Source organism: Podarcis melisellensis (genome assembly GCF_964234715.1).
Source record: "Podarcis melisellensis genome assembly, chromosome: 2".
NCBI classification, from domain to species: domain Eukaryota; kingdom Metazoa; phylum Chordata; class Lepidosauria; order Squamata; family Lacertidae; genus Podarcis; species Podarcis melisellensis.
In genome coordinates, this window is record NC_138529.1 from 56,365,286 (window position 1) to 56,389,676 (window position 24,391).

The 24,391-nt window shown below is 44.3% G+C and overlaps 1 protein-coding gene across 1 annotated transcript; it reads right to left on the minus strand.

Annotated features, from left to right (window-relative positions):
- Positions 1-1,574: 1,574 nt before the first annotated feature.
- VDAC1 (voltage dependent anion channel 1) lies at positions 1,575-23,619 on the minus strand. The gene is made up of 9 exons (XM_081894432.1): positions 23,431-23,619; positions 12,448-12,517; positions 11,347-11,396; positions 11,038-11,190; positions 10,889-10,941; positions 6,497-6,724; positions 5,761-5,911; positions 3,280-3,337; positions 1,575-2,577 (listed from the first exon to the last, which is right to left on the minus strand). The coding sequence occupies exons 1-9, from the start codon at positions 23,533-23,535 to the stop codon at positions 2,486-2,488; spliced, it is 960 nt and encodes a 319-aa protein (XP_081750558.1). The 5' UTR covers positions 23,536-23,619; the 3' UTR covers positions 1,575-2,485.
- Positions 23,620-24,391: the final 772 nt, after the last annotated feature.

Here is a 24,391-nt window from a genome sequence, read left to right on the forward strand (position 1 = left end):
CATCTTAGCACCACAGTTCAATTTGTGCGTGCTTTATGCTGAAGTTGAAAACTAGTCTGAGAAGTCCAGAAGGTGAGGAATTACCTTAATTTACAAGGGAAACAGCACATAAAGCAGCCCCAAACTTTTTACTATTATTATTACAGGCCTTGCACAGGTGGAAGGGGGCCTGGAGCAACAGAAATGTCACCACACATATGACAAACTGACCACTCACCCAAAAAATGCATTAAGCAGCTTTCACATCAGCAGTGATAGCAGATGGATAAGGGGTTTACTTATTGGATTTTATTGTGAAAAGGGGAAATCCAGAATAAAGGGAAATGAAATGTGGGCTGAAATTTTGATGATGTTGTTGTGGAGACATCACAAAAACTTATAAGCATGAGTGGTACAGAGTCTGAAATAAACAGCCATGTGGAAACACCTCATCTCAGGTAGTTTGACCTGTCCCACTCCTTTACTAGTGTCAGGTTGGCGCATGCGCACACACACACAATTCAGACTAGGGTCTTCAGTAGGGGTGGGGCTTGCTGCTCATCTGTGGTTGGTTAGTGCTTATGCTTCTCAGCACATCAGCTTGGTTGATGTTGATGCTTAGATGGCTTTACCAGTTTGCACTCAGCACATAGCAGGTATATTGAATGTGAATTTCTCTCTGCTGTCAAACTTTAGCCTATTGAGCTAAAAATGCCAAGCTCTGGCTCAGCCAAGATTTGGACAGAGAGAACGTGTTAATCAGATTGGCAAATGCAAAACACTGAAAAGAACAGGAACACTGTAATAAACCATAGGCTCAAGAACCAATGACAGACATCTGTCAAGGTTATTCATTTGCTGATAAGGCTATAAACAAACTCCAAGGAATGTACTTTTTTTCCATCATGTGCATTGCTTGTGATGAAAGCAACTATAATCATACTGCAGGGGAAAGGGTAGATCTCTCAAACAGATGTGCAATACACAGTAGAAAGTCTAATATGCATCTCTTGTGTCATCCAGGCTCTCGTTCCTTCCATTCCTCCATCTTCCACAATGCCTACCCCATACCAAAGGTTCCTCAAGACACAGACCTACATATTTTGTGTATATTAACTCCATGTACACTGGGGGAGATATTGGCATGATTTGGGGAATCCCAAGGTTCGCAGAATTCTTTTAAACAACTTAACAAGGAAAAAAATACACACACACACACACACACACACACACACCCCCCAAAAAAAACCTGAATCCAAATGAGGGTGGATTATCCCATGAAATGTTGAGGGTCAAACTGGAAAAGAAACCATGGAAACAGTGGGGAGTCATGAAGTGTCCTAGAGGAGAATATGACTAGTTAGCATACCTGTTAGAAAGTGACTGCAACATTGGGGGGGTCTCATTTGTTTCTATAATAACCAAAAGCTTTCATACTGAGGACTTTACTGGGATACTGACTCATCTGTTTGTTCTGTCTTACAACAGATGGGGGGAAAACACCTATAAGTTGTCAAGAGAAATGCAGCCATTGCGTTTTGTAAGAACACAGATGGGGATGCTAAACCATTTAGGAAAACAGACACAATTAGAGATGAAGTTTCAATGTTTTATTCAAGTTGGGTTTGCTTGTTTGTTTCATTTTAAGTGGTGTCCAGTACAGCATTTTGGGGTCTAATGCCACACAAAAAAAGATGGAAGACTGAAGATGTAACCATTAAACTGCTAAAAAGAGAGAGAAGAAGTGATAGAAACAAAGTCCATCTTGTTTAATGCAATGTCACTAGGTGATTACAGTTACAAAAGACTTCCCTGCTTATGGCTCTGACGTACAAGCTTTTCCAGAATGAGTGCAAGGGAAAGAACCACAACACGGGGTGTGATTTTTAAGTGGTGTTGGCTGAGTCACATCAAACTTTCTACACGCCAAAGTTATACGAAGTGAACACTCTAAAGCACTCCAAGGACAAGCTGTTGGTGTAGGAAGAGAGCTGAAGGTGTAGGAGGGAGAACTAAGTAAGACTTAAACGTGTGTGATGCATCTGCCTGAGCAGCCCCTTATCAGACAAATTTGAACACTCCATCACAGAATGAAAGCCTGCTAATTCAAGTGACAGGAAGAGGAGCTTTCCGAGCACTTGGATGGATTGGCATTCTCATAGCATGAATTCCAAATGTTTCAACCATTTCAGGAACCATTATCTTAAGAAAAAGGTTCAAGACAAGAATCAGACCTTCATATTAATAGCTGGTAAGTATGGCGTTCTAATAAGCAATATTCCCCCAAAGGCCTGGAACTGGAGGGAAAAAAATCATCACCGGCTTTCTCTGAAAACACACACTTTGAAGCTTAGCCTTCTTTAACCAGGTTCAACATGACTGACACATGGCAATAATTGCATCCCAGACATAAAACATTGAAAAGTACACTAAATTCGGAAGGTAGCTATGCTGTATAGTATTTCAGAATTAATCACCAGAAATAACGGTGGTACAATTCCTTCTTTCATGCTTCAAATTCCAGTCCTAGACCTAGTTTGTGGCCTCCTGCGTTGACATTCTTCCCATCCAACAAAGCTGACAATGTCAATTTAATACCTGCATAGCAAAACAGGGAGAGAGAAGATATGAGCATTCATACTTAGGAACATAAGGGCAATGCATACAATCTGACAGCGATTTCTGCCCAGACACAGTTTCCGACTGCCGTGTTCTGGCTATGTCTGGGAAATTCTGGTCATATGGGAAGCCTATCTGAAAGATGTATGAGAACTAGACATACAATGGATATCAAGGGTTAATTAACACCTTCCTGATATAGGACAGTGGTTCTATAACTTCCATACAACTACCAAAACACCTCACTAAGCTATCTGCTCGCCATTCCTTGTGATATCAGCATTAGCAACACTGTCCTTTGACTCACCCTCTTTTAGTATTTTAGATTTGATCCAAGCAAATGACTACAATAAAGCATGATCAATTATCCATAATTCTTACATAGACTGGTCAGCTTTTTCTGTCAATTTAGATTTAATGTTTTTGGCACTGTAGTGGCAATGTATCTGAGGAAGTACAGGAAAAAATATAAAAACCAGATGGAGTAGCATTCAGTCGCCTTCACAAGAATTGAAATTTAGATAAAAATAAAGCCTGAAAGAATTGATTACTAGGGTTGAAGAATAATTGGGCTTTCCACACAGCACAAGCATACAACAAAATCACACATGTCATTTTCTACCATAACCTTTTGGACAGAAAAGGTCAGCAGAATCGAATACAATTCTATTCCATGCGTACCTGGCTTCAGAGTCTGAGTATATCCTAAACCAATCAGACTGGAATTATTCACTTTAGCCTGAAAAACAAAAGTGAAGATATCTTTCAAAGTTCTTGTTGCAGATCATAAAAAGAATTGTGGAAAACAGAAGTGACAGTTTATTTGCTCAGGGGAAGGAAATTGGGAATTCGGTAAGCATGTGGATGTTTATTTGAAAATGCAGATCTTGTTGAGTTCAATAGGTCCCCCCCGCCCCGCCCATCCCTATCAGCTAAATGTGCAAAAGACTACTCATGCATTTCCTAACAAACTCTTTACTTTTGCTGAACAGAAGTTTTCTCCAGGTGATCAGTACAATATTATGGCTTGCAGCTCAAATGGCACAAGTAGAATGAACTTAGGATGTTGGCTTGCTGCCAGTGTAAAAGGAAAGCAAATGGAAACTTATACCGCACCCCACCCCACCCATTTATAAATTTGAACATAAGGCTAAGCATGATGTTTTGCTGCCAGGAATCATTTTAAAAGCTCTCTGCAAGTCATCCAGTTGCCAGCCAGCCTCTATACTGCAGCCAAAATACGAAAGGCTAGCCTTGAACAGGAGAGCCCTCGCTTTCCACTCTCCATAATTGCTACTGCAGGTGTGTTATGCATTATTCCAACCAAGGAAATAATTAATGAAAGTGCTCATCAACTTCTACCACAGCTCTGATTGCCTATTGGATCCTGCTTTTCACCCTGCCCCTGTGCCTCTACTGCCCGTCCCTGTTGCCCTCCCCAGTGGGGCCTTGTCAGGCACCTGTTCACAAGCGGAACGAGCAGGATAGAGCCACAGCCACCATATTAAAGACCAGTGTTTTAAAGCATCAGTGCTTCAGAGGCTACATGTGGGGCTAATGATGATGATTTTATTTATATCCCGCCCATCTGGCTGGGTTTCCCCAGCCACTCTGGGTGGTTTCCAACAGAATATTAAAAACCCGATAAAACATCCCCAGGAAGGAAAAAAATCCCCAGGAAGGAAAATGTTGATTTTTTTCAGGTGCAGAGATTTAAAATAAAAATAAAAAAATGTTATGACTCAAATGTGATTGTGGGGCAATGAGATGTACCCAACTAAATCTTACATGGAGTAGTGAATTTAATGGGCTTAAGTTAGCCATGTCTATTCATTTCAATGGGGCTACTCAGAGTAGAACTAACATTGGACACAACCCTATATGTCAGGCATGGGGAACCTTTGGCCCTGCAAATTATTATTATTATTATTATTATTATTAATGATTTATACCCTGCCCATCTAGCTGGCTTTCCCCAGCCACTCTGGGCAGCTTCCAACAAAAGATTAAAAATACATTAAAAATCAGTCATTAAAAACTTTCCTAAACAGGACTGCCTTCAGATGTCTTCTGAACGCCAGGTAGTTGTTTATTTTTTTGACATCTAATGGGAGGGCGTTCCACAGGGCGGGCGCCACCACCGAGAAGACCCTCTCCTCCTCCTTGCCCAGTGGCAGACTTTGGGCTGCGTGACACCAAAATTCAGCGCCTCCCTTGCCTTCCATTCTAGGTCATTGTTGCGGCACCCTCTCAGCTTGGCACCCAGTGCGGGCAAACCAGTCGCATTCCCCTAAATCCGCCTCAGAACTCGAGTCGTCAGATGGAAGAGAGAACGAGCCAGCCACAGGTGCAGCAGCCAGTTCAAAACACACATAAGCTAGGTTTGTTAAACCTTTTGGCTCATTCTCCCTTCTATTCTTTAGCCAGTAGTTTCATGAGTCAAAGGAAACGATGAGCAGATCATCTGTGCAGCTGCCATAGCACAGCACTGAGCGAAGCTGCGGCAGCTGCATACACATCTCTGCCCAGCAGCAGTGAGAAGGCATGTGGTGGTGATAGTTACTCACTATGAGCAACTAGGCAAAGCGCTAGATCTACAAAGCTGTATTGCTGTTTCCTTGTTTCTTATCAACGAGTCCACGTTGTTAACACCCAATGTATCTGAATACAGCTGAATAACTAGGGGAAATAAATTAAGAAAGGTGACATTAAAGGGAAAGCAAATGGAAACAAAAAAGAATTTGTATTTATGAGAGGTGCTGAGGTGCAAGTGTCTCTTTTCTCTCAGGGCTGCTTTCCTTGCCTGGGCTTCCCTTGATACGTGAAGCAAGAGGAAGCAGTGATTACCAGGTGAGGTAGGTGACCCAGCAGATGGGTTGCTGTTGCTCTCCAGGAGGGGAGGGGAGGGCAGCAGGAAGGTCTGTGCATTGGCAGAAGTGCAGGACTGGCTCTGCTGATGCTTTTGCACTACACCAACCTCCCCACCACCTTGCCCTTTGAGGGAAGCAACAGAAACCCACCTGCTGGGAAGCTGGCATAGCTGTTCCACCCCACCTGCTGAGCTGCTTCTGTTAAATGGTCTTGGAGTTCCAGGAGAATTAAGCAGTCAACCTCTGTAACAGAATAAATCTCAATGAAAATGAGTGCCCACATGTTACTCACAGAGAAAGATGCATCTGGGTCAATTTGATATTTGGCAGCTATTCCAAAGCGGGTGTTGCTATTTCCAGCTGTCCAAGCAAGATTGACGGCAGTTTCCAACTTATTATTCACCTTCTGATAAATGGAACCTCCAAATTCTGTGCCATCATTCCTGTAAGAACATTTTTCATATTTTATTATACAGTCATTTGTGGGAAGTGTGCAAGCCTAGGCATGGTTATGTTTATGATTTGCTGCTGAATTGTTCTAATGGTTGGATGCTGCGCTTTTACTTTTTTAATGTTTATATTGTTTAGCTTTTCATCATTTGTGTACCGCTGTGAGATCCTACAGGATGTAGGGCAGTCTAAATTACAATCAATTGTATATGGTGCTTAAAAAAACACATGAACGAAATATATTAACAACATCCTTTCACATTTTTTATTTCTTAAATAAACTAGTGTGAACTTAAGCCTGCCATCCATTCCAAATCATTTCTGAACCCCGGTCTCCAAACCCTTCATCTGGGTTTTGGAGATCTGGATTTAGAAATGATCTGGAAGGTCCTATATATCTGAATAAATATAAATTTGGATAAGTGAAAATACAATCTTCCTCCTACCAAAGCACATAGTGATGTTTAAAGCATCCAAGTTATTGATAAAGAAACCGTTCCACCTTCCTTTTCACCAACTTGACAGGATTTTTTTTTCCTTACAACACTTTCCCAGTATGCAGTCTTGCCAGTACTTACACATTGGTATGAAGCTGAAATTCGTCAGTCTTGTAACCAACAGCAAAATTGCTCTGAGTTATTCTGGACTTAGCAGTCTCAAAAGTCATTTGGTAACCAGCCAGCCAACCTTCATAGCCAAAGACCAAGGCACCACGTATTGAAGGACCAGCGATGTCAAAATCCATGTCACAGCCCAAGTTGATATGTTCCCGCTTGTATCCAGACTTGACTTTAGCATTCTTCTTCCTAAAAGGAAAACCGTGCTTTATATTATTCATTTTAAATCATGCATTCTAAAGCTATTTCCCCCTCGCTGCTATGTACCAGTCCCATGCATTCTCCACAGTTGGAGGCAGAAATGTTTCTGAATATCAGTTGCTGGAAACTACAGGAGGGAAGTGCTCTTGTGCTCAGATCCTGCTTGTGGTTTTTCCAGAGGCATTTTGGTTGGCCACTTTGAGAACAGAACGCTGAACTAGATGAGTCATTGACGTGATCCAGCAGGCTTCTCATATGTTCGTGCCACCACCAGAAACCTTTAGTGGCAGCATGGAGACTGCCAACACAAATTAACCTTTTTCTTTGTACGCTGAGCCGCTTGACAGGCTATAGTCTCTATGCATAAGCTATCTTAAGATGCTACCTCATTATGCACCTGGTGTCTGAAACAAGTAGGCCAATTTTTTCAGCCTCTCCATTATTAGAGATTTTAAAGCAAAAACTGGATGGCCACCTATCATGGAAACTACAGCAACAAATTTATTACATCAGCAGGGGGCTGAACTAGATGGTTTTGAGGTCCCAATTCTATGATTCTAACCAGCAATCAATCCTGTTTAGAGCTGTTGAAATAGGCACTGCACTATTTCAATACAGGGGACTAATGATCAATGCAGTAGGTTAGGAAAATTATTTGGAACATTATCTGAAGATATTGACTCAAAACTGATGGTTGCAAAACATTTTACTTGCAATGCCTTTATCACCAGGCACCTTTCCACACGCTGGTTAAATTAAGGACCTCCTTTTTTACCTGTTATTAATCAACCACATTATTTCCTCTCAATTCCTTCAGCCTTATTTTAACCTGGATATTCACACTGAAGCCAAATGGAACCCTGAGATGATCCAAGACCGAAACCCCAGGTGTAACAGCTCATGGTTCGACATGACATGCACCCCAGGAGGGTGACTGCTACATTAATCGGCAGACATATCCCTCTTTCACATATCGGCGCCTCCATTTCAAGTTTGGAGAAGAGGCAAACATCAGAGCCACCTCGAGAGATCACAGTTCAAGGTTCACAGGTGCTATCAGTAACGCACACCAGTCCTTGTCAAGCAACACTTTCACTACTTCATTTATACAAATGGTGTCACTTAACCACATAATTAATTCAAGGGATGCTGGCCTGCCTCCATTTTCCCTGGGATTAATTGAAAGGACATGCGTATCTGACAATTGTAACTCCTGAAAAGTGTGGTGTGTTTTTTAAGGAGCTTTATATGGGCAGGAACCTGCCTAATATTAGGCTAGAATATTTGCCCATCTAACCCAGAACTGATTAGACTGACTGGCAATGGCTCATCAGAGTCTCAGGTAGCACTTTCCCATTTCCTGTTATCTGATCTAACTGGAGTTGCTGTGCATGCAAGGAACATAGGAAACAGCCTTATACTTAGACCCTTAGGCCAGTGTTTCTCAACCTGTGGGTCCCCAGATGTTTTGTTGGACTACAACTCCCATCATTCCTAGCCAGCATTACCAGTGGTCAGGGATGATGGGAGTTGTAGTCCAACAACATCTGGGGACCCACAGGTTGAGAACTGCTGCCTTAGGCCATTAGGTTGGTGCTGGGCATTCAACTGGGTCCTTCTGCATGTGAAGCACAGGCTGTACCTCTGAACTATACTCCTTCCCCAAAGGATGCTTGTGTGGCACTGATGGAGAAAGGGACAGTCATGAACAGTCCCAACTAGCATCACAGGAAAGCTGCTTTCTTCTCTTCCCATCCGCCCTGCGGTCTTGCTTGGAAGCCACAGGGAAAACTTCCTGGCTTTCTTTGCCAGGCATGTCACACACCCTCTCTTTCAACTCCCAAACTCCATCAAGGGACACAGTTATAAAAGGAGATCAGAATCTTTCCCCACTGGCCAGTGGCTATGCTGGGGTGTTATCCCAACATGCAGGAAGCCAGGGTCCTCTGTACAGCTTTCCTTAGCACCTCTGCAGAAATCAGGGACAGGTTATCCCATCCCAATGTGAAAGATGGGGGGGGGGTCTCCTTTATGTTAGCAAATCACTCCTCTGTTGCTGATATATGACTGGTAAGTCACATGTCTGTGTTTACTTTCCTGAGCTGGGAAAGTCTGAGGATGGAAGTTACATCTTATCTCTTCTGCTATGTCGTGCTGTTACACTGTATTTTTCTCTGTGTGTCTGCTGCTGAAGAAGAGAGCAGACGCCATTATGATTTGTCCTGTAAATATTGCAAAATAAATCTAAGAAAGCTCACATTCATGCTTCCAGTCATCACTGCAGACTCTGCTGATTAATAGCATACACAGGATCATACGACCTGTGTCGCTGAGTGCTCTGGGATGAAGACTTATGTCCATCCCGGGGGAGCGCAACACCGGACAATGCCCGGAGAGGCTTGTCTCATACCGGGGGCAGTGGGGGCCCCCAGGGCTTGTTACGGACACTTTGACCTCATATTGAACTTCAGAGGTGCTCCAAGGTACCAGGTCAGGGGAGAGGTGTGGCTGGTGGTGACATTTTGATTGGTTATGAAGGTCAGTCAAAGTTTGCAGGCACCTGCACCAAGGGAATGACAGGACTGAGGTTCATCACTCTCTTGGTGTGGGTTTCTGCTGTGCCACCAATGAGGCAGCAGGAAGGCATCCACCCAAGACAGAATGGAGGACACCTAGTGGAAAGGATTACCTGTCGCTGGAGTCCAGTCCACACACGCATTCCTCTCAATACCCACTCACTTGGAAAGGGGATTTATGGCTCTGTGTCTTACCTGCCTTTAAGATGTAGCCCTCCTCACTCTGCTATCAGTAATACAGCTGTTTTGAAAATGCAATTTCTGAAACTGGGTTGCAAAGGGCCACACTTAATGCAACACTAAACACACAACATGCTGTGGCAACTTTTGTCCTTTCATTGCTAATGGCAAGTACAGGGAGACCAGTTTTCATCAGGACTGTGATGTCGGAGTGGGGAGGCGATTCTTTTCTTTGCCACTGTGGTTCTGATGAAAATCAATGTTCCCTGTGTCTTGGGTGAATAGCAGCTCTGCAGAGAGGAATTTTATTTAGCACAGTGGTGGAGGAGGAAGGAGTAAAACCACTCCTTTCCTACATTCCGCAGTCCCCAAAGCGAATCACCCCCCCCCCAATTTGAAACAATAAAATATGCAACAACCAAGAGGTGCATTTAACACCATGTCTAAATTAGGTCTTAAAATGGCTAATTCCCAAATGGACATTTTAAAATCACACCAATAATTAAAAGGATCTATTTAATTTAATAATTTTAGTAGATCTCTGATTTAGAGCTTTGTATCAGTGCTAAGGTGGATGCCACATTAACCCCTGGTGCTTTTAGCAAAGGTGCTCTGTCATTTTACATTTTTTTATTCCCATCCAGGTAAGCACTGCTAGTAAAACCTGAGTTTGTAATGATGCTGCAAAGCCAAATCTGGAGGCTATGGAGCAGATACTCAGTAATCATTCTGAGACTGAACATCCACAACTCAGGAAAGGGACACCATACATAATGAATGCAGCCCTGATTACTAGAAATGCAATGCACTACTTTTAGCTGTGCAACATTCTGACATCAGGAGCATTTAGAAAGGATGATAAAAATGAAGACGCACACACAGAAATATTAAGTACGTATAATCCCCCAGCTGCTTAATCCTCCTGGCCCACATAACATGCAGGAAACAACCACAGCATCGAAACCTTTCATCCAACCAAAGGCATCTAGCGTTACAGCCTGCAAGAAGGGAGACCAGAAGTCCAGCTGGGGCAGGGGAAGAAGAGGCGTCCCAAACAGCACAACTTAGTGGTAAAGAGTGAGACACTGTTAAGTAGCACTAAACAGACCTTGCACTGCAGGCTGTTGGAAGATGTATTTTGCATTTATAAGACCCACATGTGAATCTTAGGCCAAAATTAGCGGCAGTTATGACAACTGGCTCAAGTGAATAACTATTTTAAATAGCACCACACTTAAGTTTGCAAAAAGAAAAGACCTTCATGAAAAGGGGAGAGATGATCGGACACAAAGGATAATCACTAATGCAGCCCAGATTGGAAAGATAAAGCAAATTAAGCAGGCAACTAACAGCAACAAAAAGGTTATTCTACTGTATGAATGTACCCACTCCTTACCCAGTGTTAGGAGAGAATGAGGAGTCAAAGGTCAGCTTCAGTCCATGTGCAAGCTGAACAGAAAAAGAAATTCACCAATTGCATTTATAGTTTAAAAGGATGACTGCTTAAAGAGTTGAAAAACTGCCATCTTTCAATGTAACACTCACCTGATCTTCTAAAGTTATCTCTGTGCCTAGTGTGTTGTCTGTGTTCCACTTCTCTGTGAATGTCAAGCCATATTCTGTCCACCTGTACTTGGTTTCCAAACTTCCAGAAACTTTGGTTGTTTCTGTATTTGCTGAACCTGAGCTTGTAAATTCCTAAGGACAAAATGCAGGGTGAAAAATTGTTTTTCACAAAGTCACCTTACAGAATTAGAAAAATATACAAGCCCCTGTCCAAGTAGACTGGTAGCTTTATTGGAAGTGTCAATTAAAATGACATGAAAAAATCATGTTTGGTCTTTCTCTACTCACCAGTCCATTTTCAGATTTTGTTTTCAAATCCAACTTTATTAAGCCAAATCCTAAGAAAATATAAATAAGCCAGAATGATGTCAGTAACGATCTGGGGCAGAGGCAAGCAGAGATTCTGATTGAACTTTCATAAAATGGAAGTCTTATGTGCAGGAAGAAAAGCATTTAAGAAGCTACACTAATTTCTGCAGCTTGCAGAAAGTTGGGATATGATTATATTCACATAATATATTATCTAGCTACAGGACAATCAGCATAAACATAATAAACTTTTGCTGCTCTTGCAAGAAGTAAACTGAGCAGCATTTTTATATATTTCTATTGATTGGTGTGTTTTCAGTTGTATCTGTTTTTATTTGTGTTGTGAGGCAATACTGGAATATAATGAATAATGGGGAAACACATGATGAGATCCATGATTCCATGATATATTTAACAGAACACAAACAGTTTTCTTCAAAGGATCAGAAGGCAAATTGCTGAAATAAATACTCCAAAGTAAAGGCCCAAATGCACAACACCATCTTTAGTACACAAATTCAAAGGTAGCTGGGACTTGGCCCAAATTTATTCCCTTCCACAGGTTGCAGAATAAAGTGACAAGACTGATTATTCAAGCAGACAGCAGCTGGTTATAATGTTAATTCAGTCTGGTCAAAAAAGGGACATGTCTCCCCTTGTCTCTGCCACTGAAAAACAATTTAAAAATACACAATTGCCAACGCTGCCTCCAGATATACAGCTAGATGGGCTTAGATGGGCTTTTACAAAGTGGGAGCTACATCCGAGAACTATTCTTTGCATCCCTCTGCTGCAGTTTACACCTTGAAAGACATGAGCTATACTCATAAATACATACGGACAGAGAAGTCCAGTGCATCTTTAGTCACAAGGTTTACTAAGTGTGCTAAATGATGCCCGGAAGCTAGTGCATACTGAGAAAGACCTATTCTTAGGGCACAGTTTGATCTATGCATATTGACTGTGATCTATAACACACACAACTGGCCAGAAACTGCAATTATAGTTGTGTGAAATCCTAGAAATCAACAACCCAGATAACTAGTGAAACACCACCCATTTCCTTGTGGCAATATTTACCATATCCCTTGGTGAAGATGTCTCGAGCAGATTTTCCTAGGTCAGCATAAGCAGGGGGAACAGCCATTTTCTGCCAAAAAAAGAGAAAAGACACTTGAGTTATGGTTTTGTGGAGAATCCAAACACCACAGTGCTTTTGTCATTCCAGAGGTCCAGCCACCAATTAACCAGAAAGTGGACCAATTAAAGCCTTTTTCATGTTACATCACCGAGATGCCCTCTCACTGGTCACTATAAAAACAAACCCCACAATCTAGAACAGAGCTGAGTTTGCCGTGACCTTTATTTGTAATGCTGAATCACCTAAAAACATATATTGAGGAAAATTTCGACAAGAAGAAAAATTCTGGGGCTTTAATTTACCTCTTGATCCTGAACAACATGAACAGATCACAATGATCTGGGCTGCTAGGTGCATGTGAAACATGTCACTCTGAATCTGCTGAGTTAACAACATCTTCTCTCCTCCTCCCCAGCCCATGCCCCCATATAGAGCTCACTATTTATGTTTTCCCTTCTTCTAAATCTTTCCACAAAGGAAGGAGGTAGTATCATTTAAGCATTTTATTCTCTTTTCCAGCTAGCCTTGAAGCCCAAACCATCCATCAGAAACAGATGACGAAATCAAACAAAGCCATCAAAGCTATGCAATATTAGGATCTGGATCCAGCACCTTGTTAAATGTCAATACATAAAAGTTATTCTAAAAACAATCATTCTTTAAGAACAGGAACCATAGAGATCCATTTCATATCAATCAAGTCTATAGCCACATGAGGTTAACAAATCTTATAATTGAGCTCAATGAAATGACATTTTATAGCATCTTTGCTCTTCTCCTGCAAGGTCAGTATGTTACACATAAGTAGACTTGCCTTGCAATAACCAAGACAGGCCCAACTCATGAGCCCTTAAATCTTTTACTCTTCACCCAGATGAATATGCAACAGTGCCTTGTGGCTTATCTGATTCATTACACACGTTGCAGGATTGTTTATTGTAGAAACTGAAGATTCCACCCTCATTTCTTAAATACTACTAGCTGCACACCATAGGTTAGAAGCTTTATACAAAATAATTTATTTTGCCAGTAAGCAACAGGCATTGAGGATCTATTTCATATTTCACAGACAGAATGATTTACCATAATTCAGCTAAAAAAGGGAACACAAAGTAAGGATATGCTGAACACCAAATGGTGTGTGTCCCTAAACCATTTTGGAGCAAGCACCACTAAGTTGTTGCTTATTTTGGCTCCAGACCAGAAGCAATTTGCTTTTACAAGAGAATTGCCAGAGCACATATGTCAGATAGGTACTTTAGCAGTTATTCACAGCCTGAAGCGCTAAGTGCAACAAGCTGTTGCATGCCAGAGTTGGATACTACTCTTAGATAAGTCAAGAGTCTCAAGAGTCTCTCTTCTGGCTCAAATTGAACTGCTTACATCAAGCAAACCGAGAAAACAAGCTACAAAGAATCTTTCTGGCCTAGTGACATAGTCAACATTCTTGAGGGTACACTGATTGAGAGATACAAACCCCAGGTGATACTAACTTAACTATTCTGTGACCGTCTCCAGGGTGCTCCAAGCCTGCCACCCAACTCAGTAAGCTTAAAATGGATGCTCCTCGACTAATCAGATCTTTATCAAAATGGAAGACCCGAAGGCCAAGAATCATATTCTCAGCAGCATAACTAGCCGCTCAGGTACACATATCCTGCAGCCGGGGGCAGGGCAAGCCGCCCATAGGGACAGGGGGGTGCTATGTGGAGCCTCTCCGCCTCCTCCCCTTCAGTTGTAGGGCAGCTGAGGGACAGACACAAGCCCCAAACTGCTGTTTCATGCAGCGCAGAGCCTGCAGCATGCCCAAGCCACCATGTCACTCCCAGGAGAGATGCATGGCTTGGGCATGCTGCAGGCCCCGCAATAAGTGCCGGCCCACACGGTGTGGCACCCAGTGCCAGTCACATTTCATTACGTTTGTTGACTGAACTAAAAAGTTTCGTGAGCCCCATTTTTTTTAAACTCACATTTTTGTCATTTTGTCACATCCCCTCACTGATGACACCCGGGGCAGCCCGCACCCGCCCTTCCTCCGCCACTGCATATACTCCAGAGCTCCCCAAAGTAAGGCCCGTGGGACTCGTTTATCCGGCCCGCGGCAACCCCTACTGCCCGCTGTTGTTACCAGCGCTGCGCTGCACAGCTGCCCACTTCCAGGTCTGAGGAGCACCGGAAATAGCTTGTGTGCATGTGCAAGCGTTATTTCTGGCGCACATCCAGGTCAGAGGAGGCCCGTGAACATGCGCACAAGCTATTTCCGGTGCTCCTCCGACCCAGAAGTGCGCCAGAAATAGCGTGTGCGCACGCGTATGGGCACGCGCTCCCCCACCCTCCGGCCCGCCATGCGATCAGCGCTGGAGACACCAGCCCAAGGCGCAGTAAGTTTGCTGACCCCTGGTATACTCAATATGTATCACTGTGAAAGGCTAAAAGGGAGCCATGAAATGTTAACAGGTCTCAAAAGCAGTTGACCTGAATGTGAGCACTAGGTCAGAGAAGGGACCTCTCAAGATTCTACAGGTATCTGGAGTGACTAGATCTGCATGCATCTTTCCATGCGGCAAGCACTGTCTCTGCTACCAAACCAGAAAATTCCTCTCAGAAAAGCTTGTCTTCATAGGCCTCCTTCTCCAGTGCTGTACTTGTCCACTGCTATACTAGTGTGAGCTGGAGGAAACAATACCTGGAACAGCTCCTTTACATCCTTAATGATGTTTTTGTGGTGCTCAGGTGTGACAACTATCAGTCAGGACAACTTCTATTTCAACTGGCTACAAATCCATTCTAAAACTCCAGCAGGTAGCACTGAAGCCACGTCACCAGGATCAGCTCCAGGGTTTTTCAAGAAAGCCACCACAGCACGGGAAACGTCAGCGATGGCTGTGTGATGAATCGATCATGACATGCCGGCTTAATGCAGCAGTCTAAACTATGCCTATGAAACAGTGGGAGGTGTCTAAATCCCATCTTATGCAATTACTGAAATTAAGGAATATTAAAAGATAATACTGTATCTAATGAGAATTGAGTTCTAAGCAACTATTAACTTCACAGGGGATCAGGTGTCTGAAACAGACAATATCACAGTGTTTTTTCTGTGGTTAACCCCGATTAAGATATGAATCATCAAGGGGAGGAAAAGTTACTTGCTTCCTCTGTGCAAGAGTTGATCAGTCGTTTTAGGTCTGCGGTAGCTCAAAGACAACCGCCAGCCTCCACAAGTTGAAAGTTCAATGAGCTTAATGAGTGGGGCTGCGGGGTCTTAACAGGGCAGCCTGTAAATGCCCCTATATATCAGTCCTGGGATCTAAGAATGTGAACTCTGAGTGGGTCATAAGTGAAACTGCATGTCAGTGTCTGATCCCAGCCTTGAAGATGATAAAGCTATCACATGACTCAATCCCTGTTCAAGGATATCACCAAGACTGAAATAGCAGGGACAAAATGCAAGTCAGTGTTAAGCGCTCCTGACTTAGCAACACTAAACTCTGGCATCTGTTGTCCCACCTCATGATTCTGCAATTTATAGGATTATTACATTTTTAAAAAAAGTTGTGGAAGCAAAGTCAGGTAGCAAGCTTTAGAAGCTAATTGTTTTAGGAAACACCAACTGGCAGGAATAGGTTGGAGTTCCTTCATACTCAGGTTAAGAAGCCTCCCTCTAAAAGAAAAGTACGTTTGTTCTTGTATATCCCTGGCACTGAAGATATAATAATAATAATAATAATAATAATAATAATAATAATAATAATATTTACACCTCGCCCATCTGGCTGGGTTTCCCCAGCCACTCTGAGCAGCTTCCAACAAAATATTAAAAATACCATAAAACATTAAAAACTTCCATAAACAGGGATGCCTTCAGACATCTTCTAAAAGTCAGGTAGTTGTTTATTTCCTTGATATCTGATGGGAGGGCATTCCACAGGGTGGGCACCACTACTGAGAAGGCCCTCTACCTGGTTCTCTGTAGCCTCACTTCTCACAGCGAGGGAACCACCAGAAGGCCCTCAGAGCTGGAGCTCAGTGTCCGGGCAGAATGATGAAGGTGGAGACGCTCCTTCAGGTATGCTGGGCTGAGGCCGTTTAGGGCTTTAAAGGTCAGCACCAACACTTTGGCATAAGAAAAGGTCAGCACCAACAAAACGGCATAAGAACTTTCTCTAAAAATAAATACAAGTCTTCATAGCCACAAAGGGAAGACAAGTTGAAATTGTTCTGGACCCTTGGCCATGGGACGATTCATTTTTTAAACCAAAAGGAATGATTTGCTGTCTTAAAAAAAAGCAAAAAACTTTTCATCTCTTATTTTAAGGGCACAAGAAAAGCCCTGCAGGATCAGGCCAAAAGCCCACCAAGTCCAGCATCCTGTTCTCACAGTGCACAACCAGATGCCCACTGGAAGCCCAGAATCAGGCCCTGAGTGGAACAGCATTCTCCCAACTTGTGATTCCCATCTGAAGGCATATTGCCTCTGACTAAGTGGGGAGAGAGATGCAGTAGCAGCACTAGAGTGCCACATAATGCCTCTTCTGCATTTGTAAGAACTCATTCACTCAGTGTGGCAGCACCTGCCCATTGGAACTCCCTGCCTATTGAGACGAAGCTTAGAAAGTTAAGATCATTTTAACCTATTTTAGTTTTTTAACTTTTGTATATTTTAAAGTATAGTTGCAAATTTCTCTTGATTTAACTGTTTTATCTTTCATAAGCAGCTTTGAGGTCTTGTTTCACAACCGGGCGGCATATGAATTTTATGAAATAGATAAGAATACACTTCTCAGTCTCCACTGTGAAAACCAATGTACATTAGGAAGTCTTAGTTCCAGCTTTGGTCAACCTTTGTCTTGGCACCCATCTTCATGCCACTTTCTGCTCCTGATCCATCTCTCTTGCGCTTAGTGCCTCTTCTGCAGCTGGTACAGAAGCTGTGGATCCTGCTTCTGTACCAGCTACAGCATGGGTAGGCAAACGAAGGTCCAGGGGCCAGATCAGGCCCAATCACCTTCTAAATCCGGCCTGCGGGCAGTCCAGGAATCAGCATGTTTTTACATGAGTAGAATATGTCCTTTTATTAAAAATGCATCTCTGGGATATTTGTGGGGCATAGGAATTTGTTCATTATTATTTTTTTCAAAATATGGCCCATCCCCCCACAAGGTCTGAGGGACAGCGGACCGGCCCCCGGCTGAAAAAGTTTGCTGACCCCCTCACTGCTACCTGAGCCCCAGATCGCTTGCCGCCACCACACACCCCAGCCAGGTATGAGGAATGGACTTTAGACCCCCATCAAAAAAGTTAAAGAGTAACAAGTAATGTATCATTTTCACAGAGTCTAGAGACTGTGGCAGAATCCTAAGGTACCAGCAGCTACAGAATGTCAGGGCTGATCTTGACAGTGTTTGGTACTAAGGCAATCCATCCCAATAGGAGGAGCTTGGTACAAAGAAGTTTTCAGGTTTGGTCTTAATCACATAATATTGTGCTTTTCTCCAAGTAATTCAGCTTTCCTTGCTGCATTTCATCACCTCCTAGCTGCTGGTTAGAAGTAACCCCCCCCAAACAAGATGTAGCACACAGTGTTAGAAACTCAGATATACAGTGGTACCTTGGATTATATACGCTTCAGGTTACATACTCTTCAGGTTACAGACTCCGCTAACCCAGAAATATTACCTCGGGTTAAGAACTTTGCTTCAGGATGAGAACAGAAATCGTGCTCCAGTGGTGCCACGGCAGCAGGACGCCCCATTAGCTAAAGTGGTGCTTCAGGTTAAGAACAGCTTCAGGTTAAGAACAGACCTCCGGAACGAATTAAGTACTGGTACTTAACCCGAGGTACCACTGTATAAGCTAGGTGCCAAATGGCTCCTTAAACCCAGATTGCCGTCGCCAAAACGGAATGTCTAGTTCCTATTTTGGGGTAAGACAGCTCTAAAGTCTTATTTTTCAAATGATGGACTGACTGTGATTGAGTCTCAGTGAAACATCTGGCTAGTTCAGATGTCAACCTTGAGCAAGGTTAAGAGCTTTGAGAACTTAAATAAGAAAACTGACTTGATCCAGGGACAGTCACATATAAGAGGCCCATTCCAACCTTTTTTTTCTTAATGGTGACTGCGGCTGCTCAGGCTGCACAGAAAAAGCAATTTTATTCCAGAAATTCATTCCAATTGTGCAGATAAAATATAACTGATAGAATTCTACAGGATGGGGTATTAGTGTGTGAAAACAGTTCATCTTCACTTGTGTCAGGGAACTGCCATCGGAGCCAGAGGCAGAGGGAAGGCTCCAGAGGGATGCAGGAGAGGGTCCCAGCAGGCAGAGAGGCAGCCCATCTGCTGGGGAAGGAAATCAGCGTAACACCAGTGGAGAAGGGGGGCAGATGGGGGAATCGGAGAGGAGGCTCCAGGACTCCTTGCCGGAGACCAGCGGGGAGAGCACGGGTACTCCGCTGCCCACACCCTACCTGCGCAGAAGACTTCCGCGCAGGGAGAGTAGGAGGAGACTTGGCGTCAAAGAACTTCTTTGCTGGAAGAACTTCAAGAAACGCCCACTGACGGATTCTGCCAGCGATTGAGACAGCCACAGGTGAAAGGCTGTCCAGACAGAAAGGGTTCAACCAGGCAACCTAGCCAGGAGTGGTGGCTTACGCACGAGCAACCCCTAGAACAACTACAACTTGGTTGCAAGTGGTCAAAAGCCAGCTGGGAAATGTGGCTGGCGCATGGCCAATTTCAAACACTGGTAGCACGCCTTGCCACAAAGCTACTGTAAGCAAAGAATTTTTACATACTTTGAATCCTACCTTATTCTCCCTGACTTACTGTGTGGACAGGTGCAGAAAGCAATCAAACCTAAGCCCTTCAGCCCACAGAACATGAATGATATCAGCCTCAGTAAGATTTACACATTCATATTACTAAATACAAAGGTGATTCAAGAGACTAATATTTGTTCTGACTTCCTGCTCCACAGTCAAACCTCCATAAAATTCCAGCTCTAACCCACATGCAGACTTCACAGTCATACTGACTGAAGTGACATTTTGCATGGGACTTGACCACACAGAAGTGGTAGGAAAAGGCCTTGCTACTCATTTGCTGATAATGTTTTTACATAAGAACATCAGAGCCTGTTTGGTCAGGCCAAGGGTCATCTAGTCTTGCATTCTGTTCTCTCAGTGGCAAACCACATGCTTATGGGAAACCAACAAGCAGGATTCAAGCACAAATACACTCTCCCCTCCTGTGGCTCCAGGCAACTGGTTTTTAAAAGCATTACTGCCTCCAGCCACTGGGGCAGAGCATAGCTATGATGGCTACCAGCCATTTTAGTGACTCAAACTAGATACATAACCCACTGAGGAAGAAATCCTACATCAGCTAACTTGGTCCACATACTCCAGTGGTGCCCAAGCAATTGTTCACACTGTATGAGGTTCTGTTCAGTCACCTGTAAATATTTCCTATTTCAGAGGAATTTCTACCAACTATTATAGGCTGGAATCCATACCTTTTACATAGAGAATGTCTAAAGCACAGAGATGTGGCCACCACAGAAGTCAGAGCCAAACGTATCAAGACTGCAGAAGTGGAAAGTGGCCAAGTCTCCTGATGAAAGACCTCTTAGATCTTGCAGCTCACAAGCAATAATACATTATATTAAAAGAAGGGTGGAATATACATTTCAAAATATCCCACATAATTTATTGGAATCTTTTGCAGACTGAAAAGACGGATTTTGCTCCCGCTGCACCACCAACACTGATTTGTTTTATCTCTCTCTCTCTTAATCTTTTTTTCCACTGTAAAAAATTGATTACCAGAATAGTCAAATCAATATATGTAGTAACTGTAAATTGTGCCTTATTTAAGTCACAGAACTTGACACATCAATGACATGAAAGGCATGGGGCAGGGAGAAAAATGGGACATTGCAGATTTAATGCTATCTGTCCATTATCACTAACTGCATAGCTGGGAATCGGGGAGGGGGGTTCTTTCATTGTATCTTTTTAAAACATTTCAATAAACAACAAACAAAATGGACCAAATTTCTTCTTTATATATCAAGCCACTATCCCTCCCATATAAACATATAAACACACAACCCATTCCTAACAGCGCTAGCTTTATCTTATCTCCACTGTCACCTAGGTCATGTCTATCTCATCTTTGCTACCCTCAGTCAGTATCTGACTTCTACCAATCCTCGCCTTTTGCATCTAATGTTCCTTGGTGAGAAACAGTTTGCACTCAGCTCCTGCTTTCCTTGTGTGGTAAAAGGACAGTGAGTGCACAGTTCTCTGGCTCTGTGCTTTTATGTTGTGCATTTGAGGATTTTCTTTGCCTTCTCTCTAGTGATCTCCATCCCGCAATCTTGATGTACCTTTCATATACTCATTATCAAGATCTGAATGCAGCATTGTGAGCACTCAGATCTGACTCCACCCCCTAGCTGGACGAAGATACGGGAGGAGAACAGGAATGACAGATGCGCCCAAGTGTATCATTTCTGCAAGAAGCTCAGGTTTGGAAGGAAAACACCTTCTTCTTTTGTGTTTTAAGAATTGGATTTTGTTCTTACTTTGCCTCTAGGTGTCTTTTTAAATGTGTTGCTCTGTTTCTGCTACAGACTTTATGAAAACTGCTGGGAAGCCTTTTAACAGGGCATTGATTTCACCAATGTTGCCCACACATGAACAGTTCTATTGAAATAATTATATTAAAAGGAAAGCACATCACTAGTATATGCCTTGCTAAAAGAGCAGAGGCATATGCAAATGGAGCAACTGAAAAACAATAGCCTCAGTGTAACTTCCCACTGAGATCAGTATCTGCTAAATGTAATATGTGAATGGCTACATGAGTCTGTGTTGCTCCTTGGACACTTGTATGGAAAACAACACCTGTACTGGAAGCCAGAATATTTACATATGATAGTGTACATGCTTCTTTCATGCAGTAGCCTTCAATCCCTTGGATTTCCAGTCAGTCAGCCTGAACCAGCTGAGGACACCTGACTTCTGCACATGTATCACCTGCCAAATCAGGAACCTGTGGACATATGTCTCATATGTATCTGAAAGTGGATGCTATCTCTCTGCATTGCTTTTGACAAAGAATCTGTTTGCAACCCCACTAAACAAAAAACAAAAAAGGAGTAAAATGATGAAATCAGAGGTGGTAATTAGCATACAGATTTTTCCTGCCATTTTCACAGGGGAATCAAGTTGGAACAGAAGCACACATGTGCAGAAAGGATGAGGGAGTAGCAACACTGTCCAATGAACACTGTAGCCACTGGTGTGAATGAAATTTAGCATGTAATGTAAAAAAAAAATCACAATTCCATACTGAAGTGTGAAAGAAACATTAGTCTCACATGTACTTTTAAAAGCATGTTTAGAATTGGATGTCATGTGTCAGTTTTGCTCAATACCAAAGCACATTTTCAAAACACACATTTATGTTTTATCCCCATACATTTGGTTGTCAATGCCTTTGAATTTGTGCTAGTAGTTAATATTGTGTTTAATTCGATTACAAACAAAAAGGATTGTGACAGTATACATGGAAAGTTAGAAATATCCCACGTATAATTGACTGTCTATTTGCTAGATATATGTATATCTATACTGTACAATTCTATCTACTATATTGGCCTTATGAATGGCACTAGGATTCTGCCTAGGGCAACAAATACAATCTGCATCCAGCCATAATGGCTGCAAAAATCAGCTGCAAAAACAGGTCACATTCAGATAGCCCTTTTAAAACACCTCAAAATCAATCTGAGAATGAAGGTATTTCCCATTGCAGACAGTGGAATTTGATGTAGCCATGCTCTTGAATATTGAAAAACCCTTGCTATTTATTTTTAAAATGACATTCCTTTAGAATTATCTACATCCATTTGAAGACATTCAAATACACCCATCCCTTTGGGGCAAAACCTCATGACTCCATGTTCTCTGCCCATTGAACTTTTGCCTTCATCCAGCAGATATAAGAACACGCAAGGGCATTAGGGGCATTTAGAGGTCAAGGGGAAGAACCTGAAAAGAGGAAACTGGAGGGAAGCAGCATCCACTAACAGGTAGCCAGAAAAGGCGACGACACTGCTACCTGTGCGCTGCATCTAGACCTTGCCAAGCCCACGTTACCGTGTCTGTGGCCTCCCCCGGGGTCACACCATCTGGCATCGCTACTACTTGGGTATGTGCTATCCAGGAGCGCAAGGAGCATTCAGCTGGAGGCCTTTCCAGCGAGGAAGAAGAGCACATGGAGTCGGCGCGAAGCACGCTTCGCGCACAGAGGTCACCTACAGCTCGGTGCTGCTGAGCGCGGGGAGAAGGGGAGCGGCAGACCCCCCTCGTCCCCGTCTTCCAGGAGCCCCCGGCGGGGATGGGCTGGCACACAGATGGCGCTGGCTTGGAGGAAGAGGTGTCCAAGGGCCAGCCGGGCACCTCTGGGAGGGAAGGATGGAGAGGCGGAAAGAGGTTTGATGGGAAGCAGATGCGCACGAGGGAGGCCGCGAGAGGGTTTCTGGCGCCCGCGGCGGCGAAGCGAGGCGGCCTCGTCCAGGGCTTTCCGGGGCCTGCGGCGGCGCGCCGATCAGGCAGCCTCCGCGGCCTTGAAATAGAAAGGGCAAGGCGCCAGGGGTCGCGCTGGAGGGCAAGGCGATTTCTCCTCGCCATCCTGGCGACGGCCACCTCCCCAGGCCTGCAGTGGCGCAAAGCCTTCTCCTTCCCCCAGCATCCCTCTCTCCGGCTGCGGCGGGCAGGGGAGCAGTAGCCGCGCCAAGGCCGCCTGCCCCGGCTCGCCTTCCCTCCCGATCCCTGCGGCGGCCCGGAGAGAGGCTGGCAAGCAGCCCCGGCGCCGCCAGTAGGGGCCGATCTGGCTGGTCCGCCTTACCGTGTCTTTGCCGTGGCCGCAGCAAGGCTTCTGGTGAGCGGCGGGAGGGGCAGCGGCGGCGGTGGCGTGGAACGGGGCGGATCTTGCAGGCGCCGAGGCCAGCATCGCGGGAGAGCCACGGGCAGCAGGCAGGCAGGCAGACAGACCCTCCCTGCCGAGCAGAAGGACGTGACTGCGCCGCCGTCGGAGGCTGGCCGGCCGCGGATAGGCTGAGCGCCGGGGACGGGAGGGGGGATGGCAGAAGAAGCGGGGCTGGGCTTTCCGGGCGAAGGGAGCGGCTCGGCCAATGAGCCAAGGGCGGCGTCTCTCGCGTCTTAAGCCGCACGGTGGTTGCCAAGCGCGACGCTGGAGGCGGGCGCCCGCGGAGTCGCCGGATCGTTCAGCTTTAGAGCCTCGCCTTGTCTGCCCCGGCCGCTGCTGCAGTTGGAGACGGGGCGGCGAGGAGGTGGTGTTAAATGCCTCGTCTCCAACTGAAATCGGTGGCCCTCGCTTCCAAGCGGAGCTCCCGCTCAGGAATGGCGGTCTTTATCAGCATTTATTCCTCGCTTTACACACACAAGTCTCCAAGCGAATGGAACACTCGAAACAGCTAGAAATCGGTTAAAAGCCAGAGACCAGATAATCCGTGAGGATCGTTCGCACGTAGGCAGCGGAAGGCTGGTGTGAATTCCGGATATGCTAAAATGCATGCCAAGAATGCCCGGTGGGGGAGCTGTCCAAAAACGTAAGCAGCATCTGCTGAATCAGGCCAGTGAAGCCTCTAGACCAGGGGTCAGCAAGGTTTACCTCGCCTGGGCCAGTTTACTCCAGCGGAGACCCCCTACATGGGCCGGATCGCGTGTGTAAGAGTGCACGCAATTTCCAGCATCTGCATCTGTGCAGATGCGATTTCCGGCATCTGTGTCTGCGCACATGTGTTTTTCGGCGTCTGAGCATACACAGATGCAATTTTCGGTGCCAC

What these genes read in the sequence shown, in the direction of transcription:
- VDAC1 (XM_081894432.1), bottom strand. Translation starts at nt 23,535, where the DNA reads ATGCTGGCCTCGGCGCCTGCAAGATCCGCCCCGTTCCACGCCACCGCC. An exon ending in TTTCAGCTTCATACCAATGT is followed by an intron (nt 5,912 to 6,496) that starts GTAAGTACTGGC and finishes ATGTTCTTACAG; the next exon opens with GAATGATGGCACAGAATTTG. An exon ending in TACTCAGACTCTGAAGCCAG is followed by an intron (nt 2,578 to 3,279) that starts GTACGCATGGAA and finishes TTTGCTATGCAG; the next exon opens with GTATTAAATTGACATTGTCA.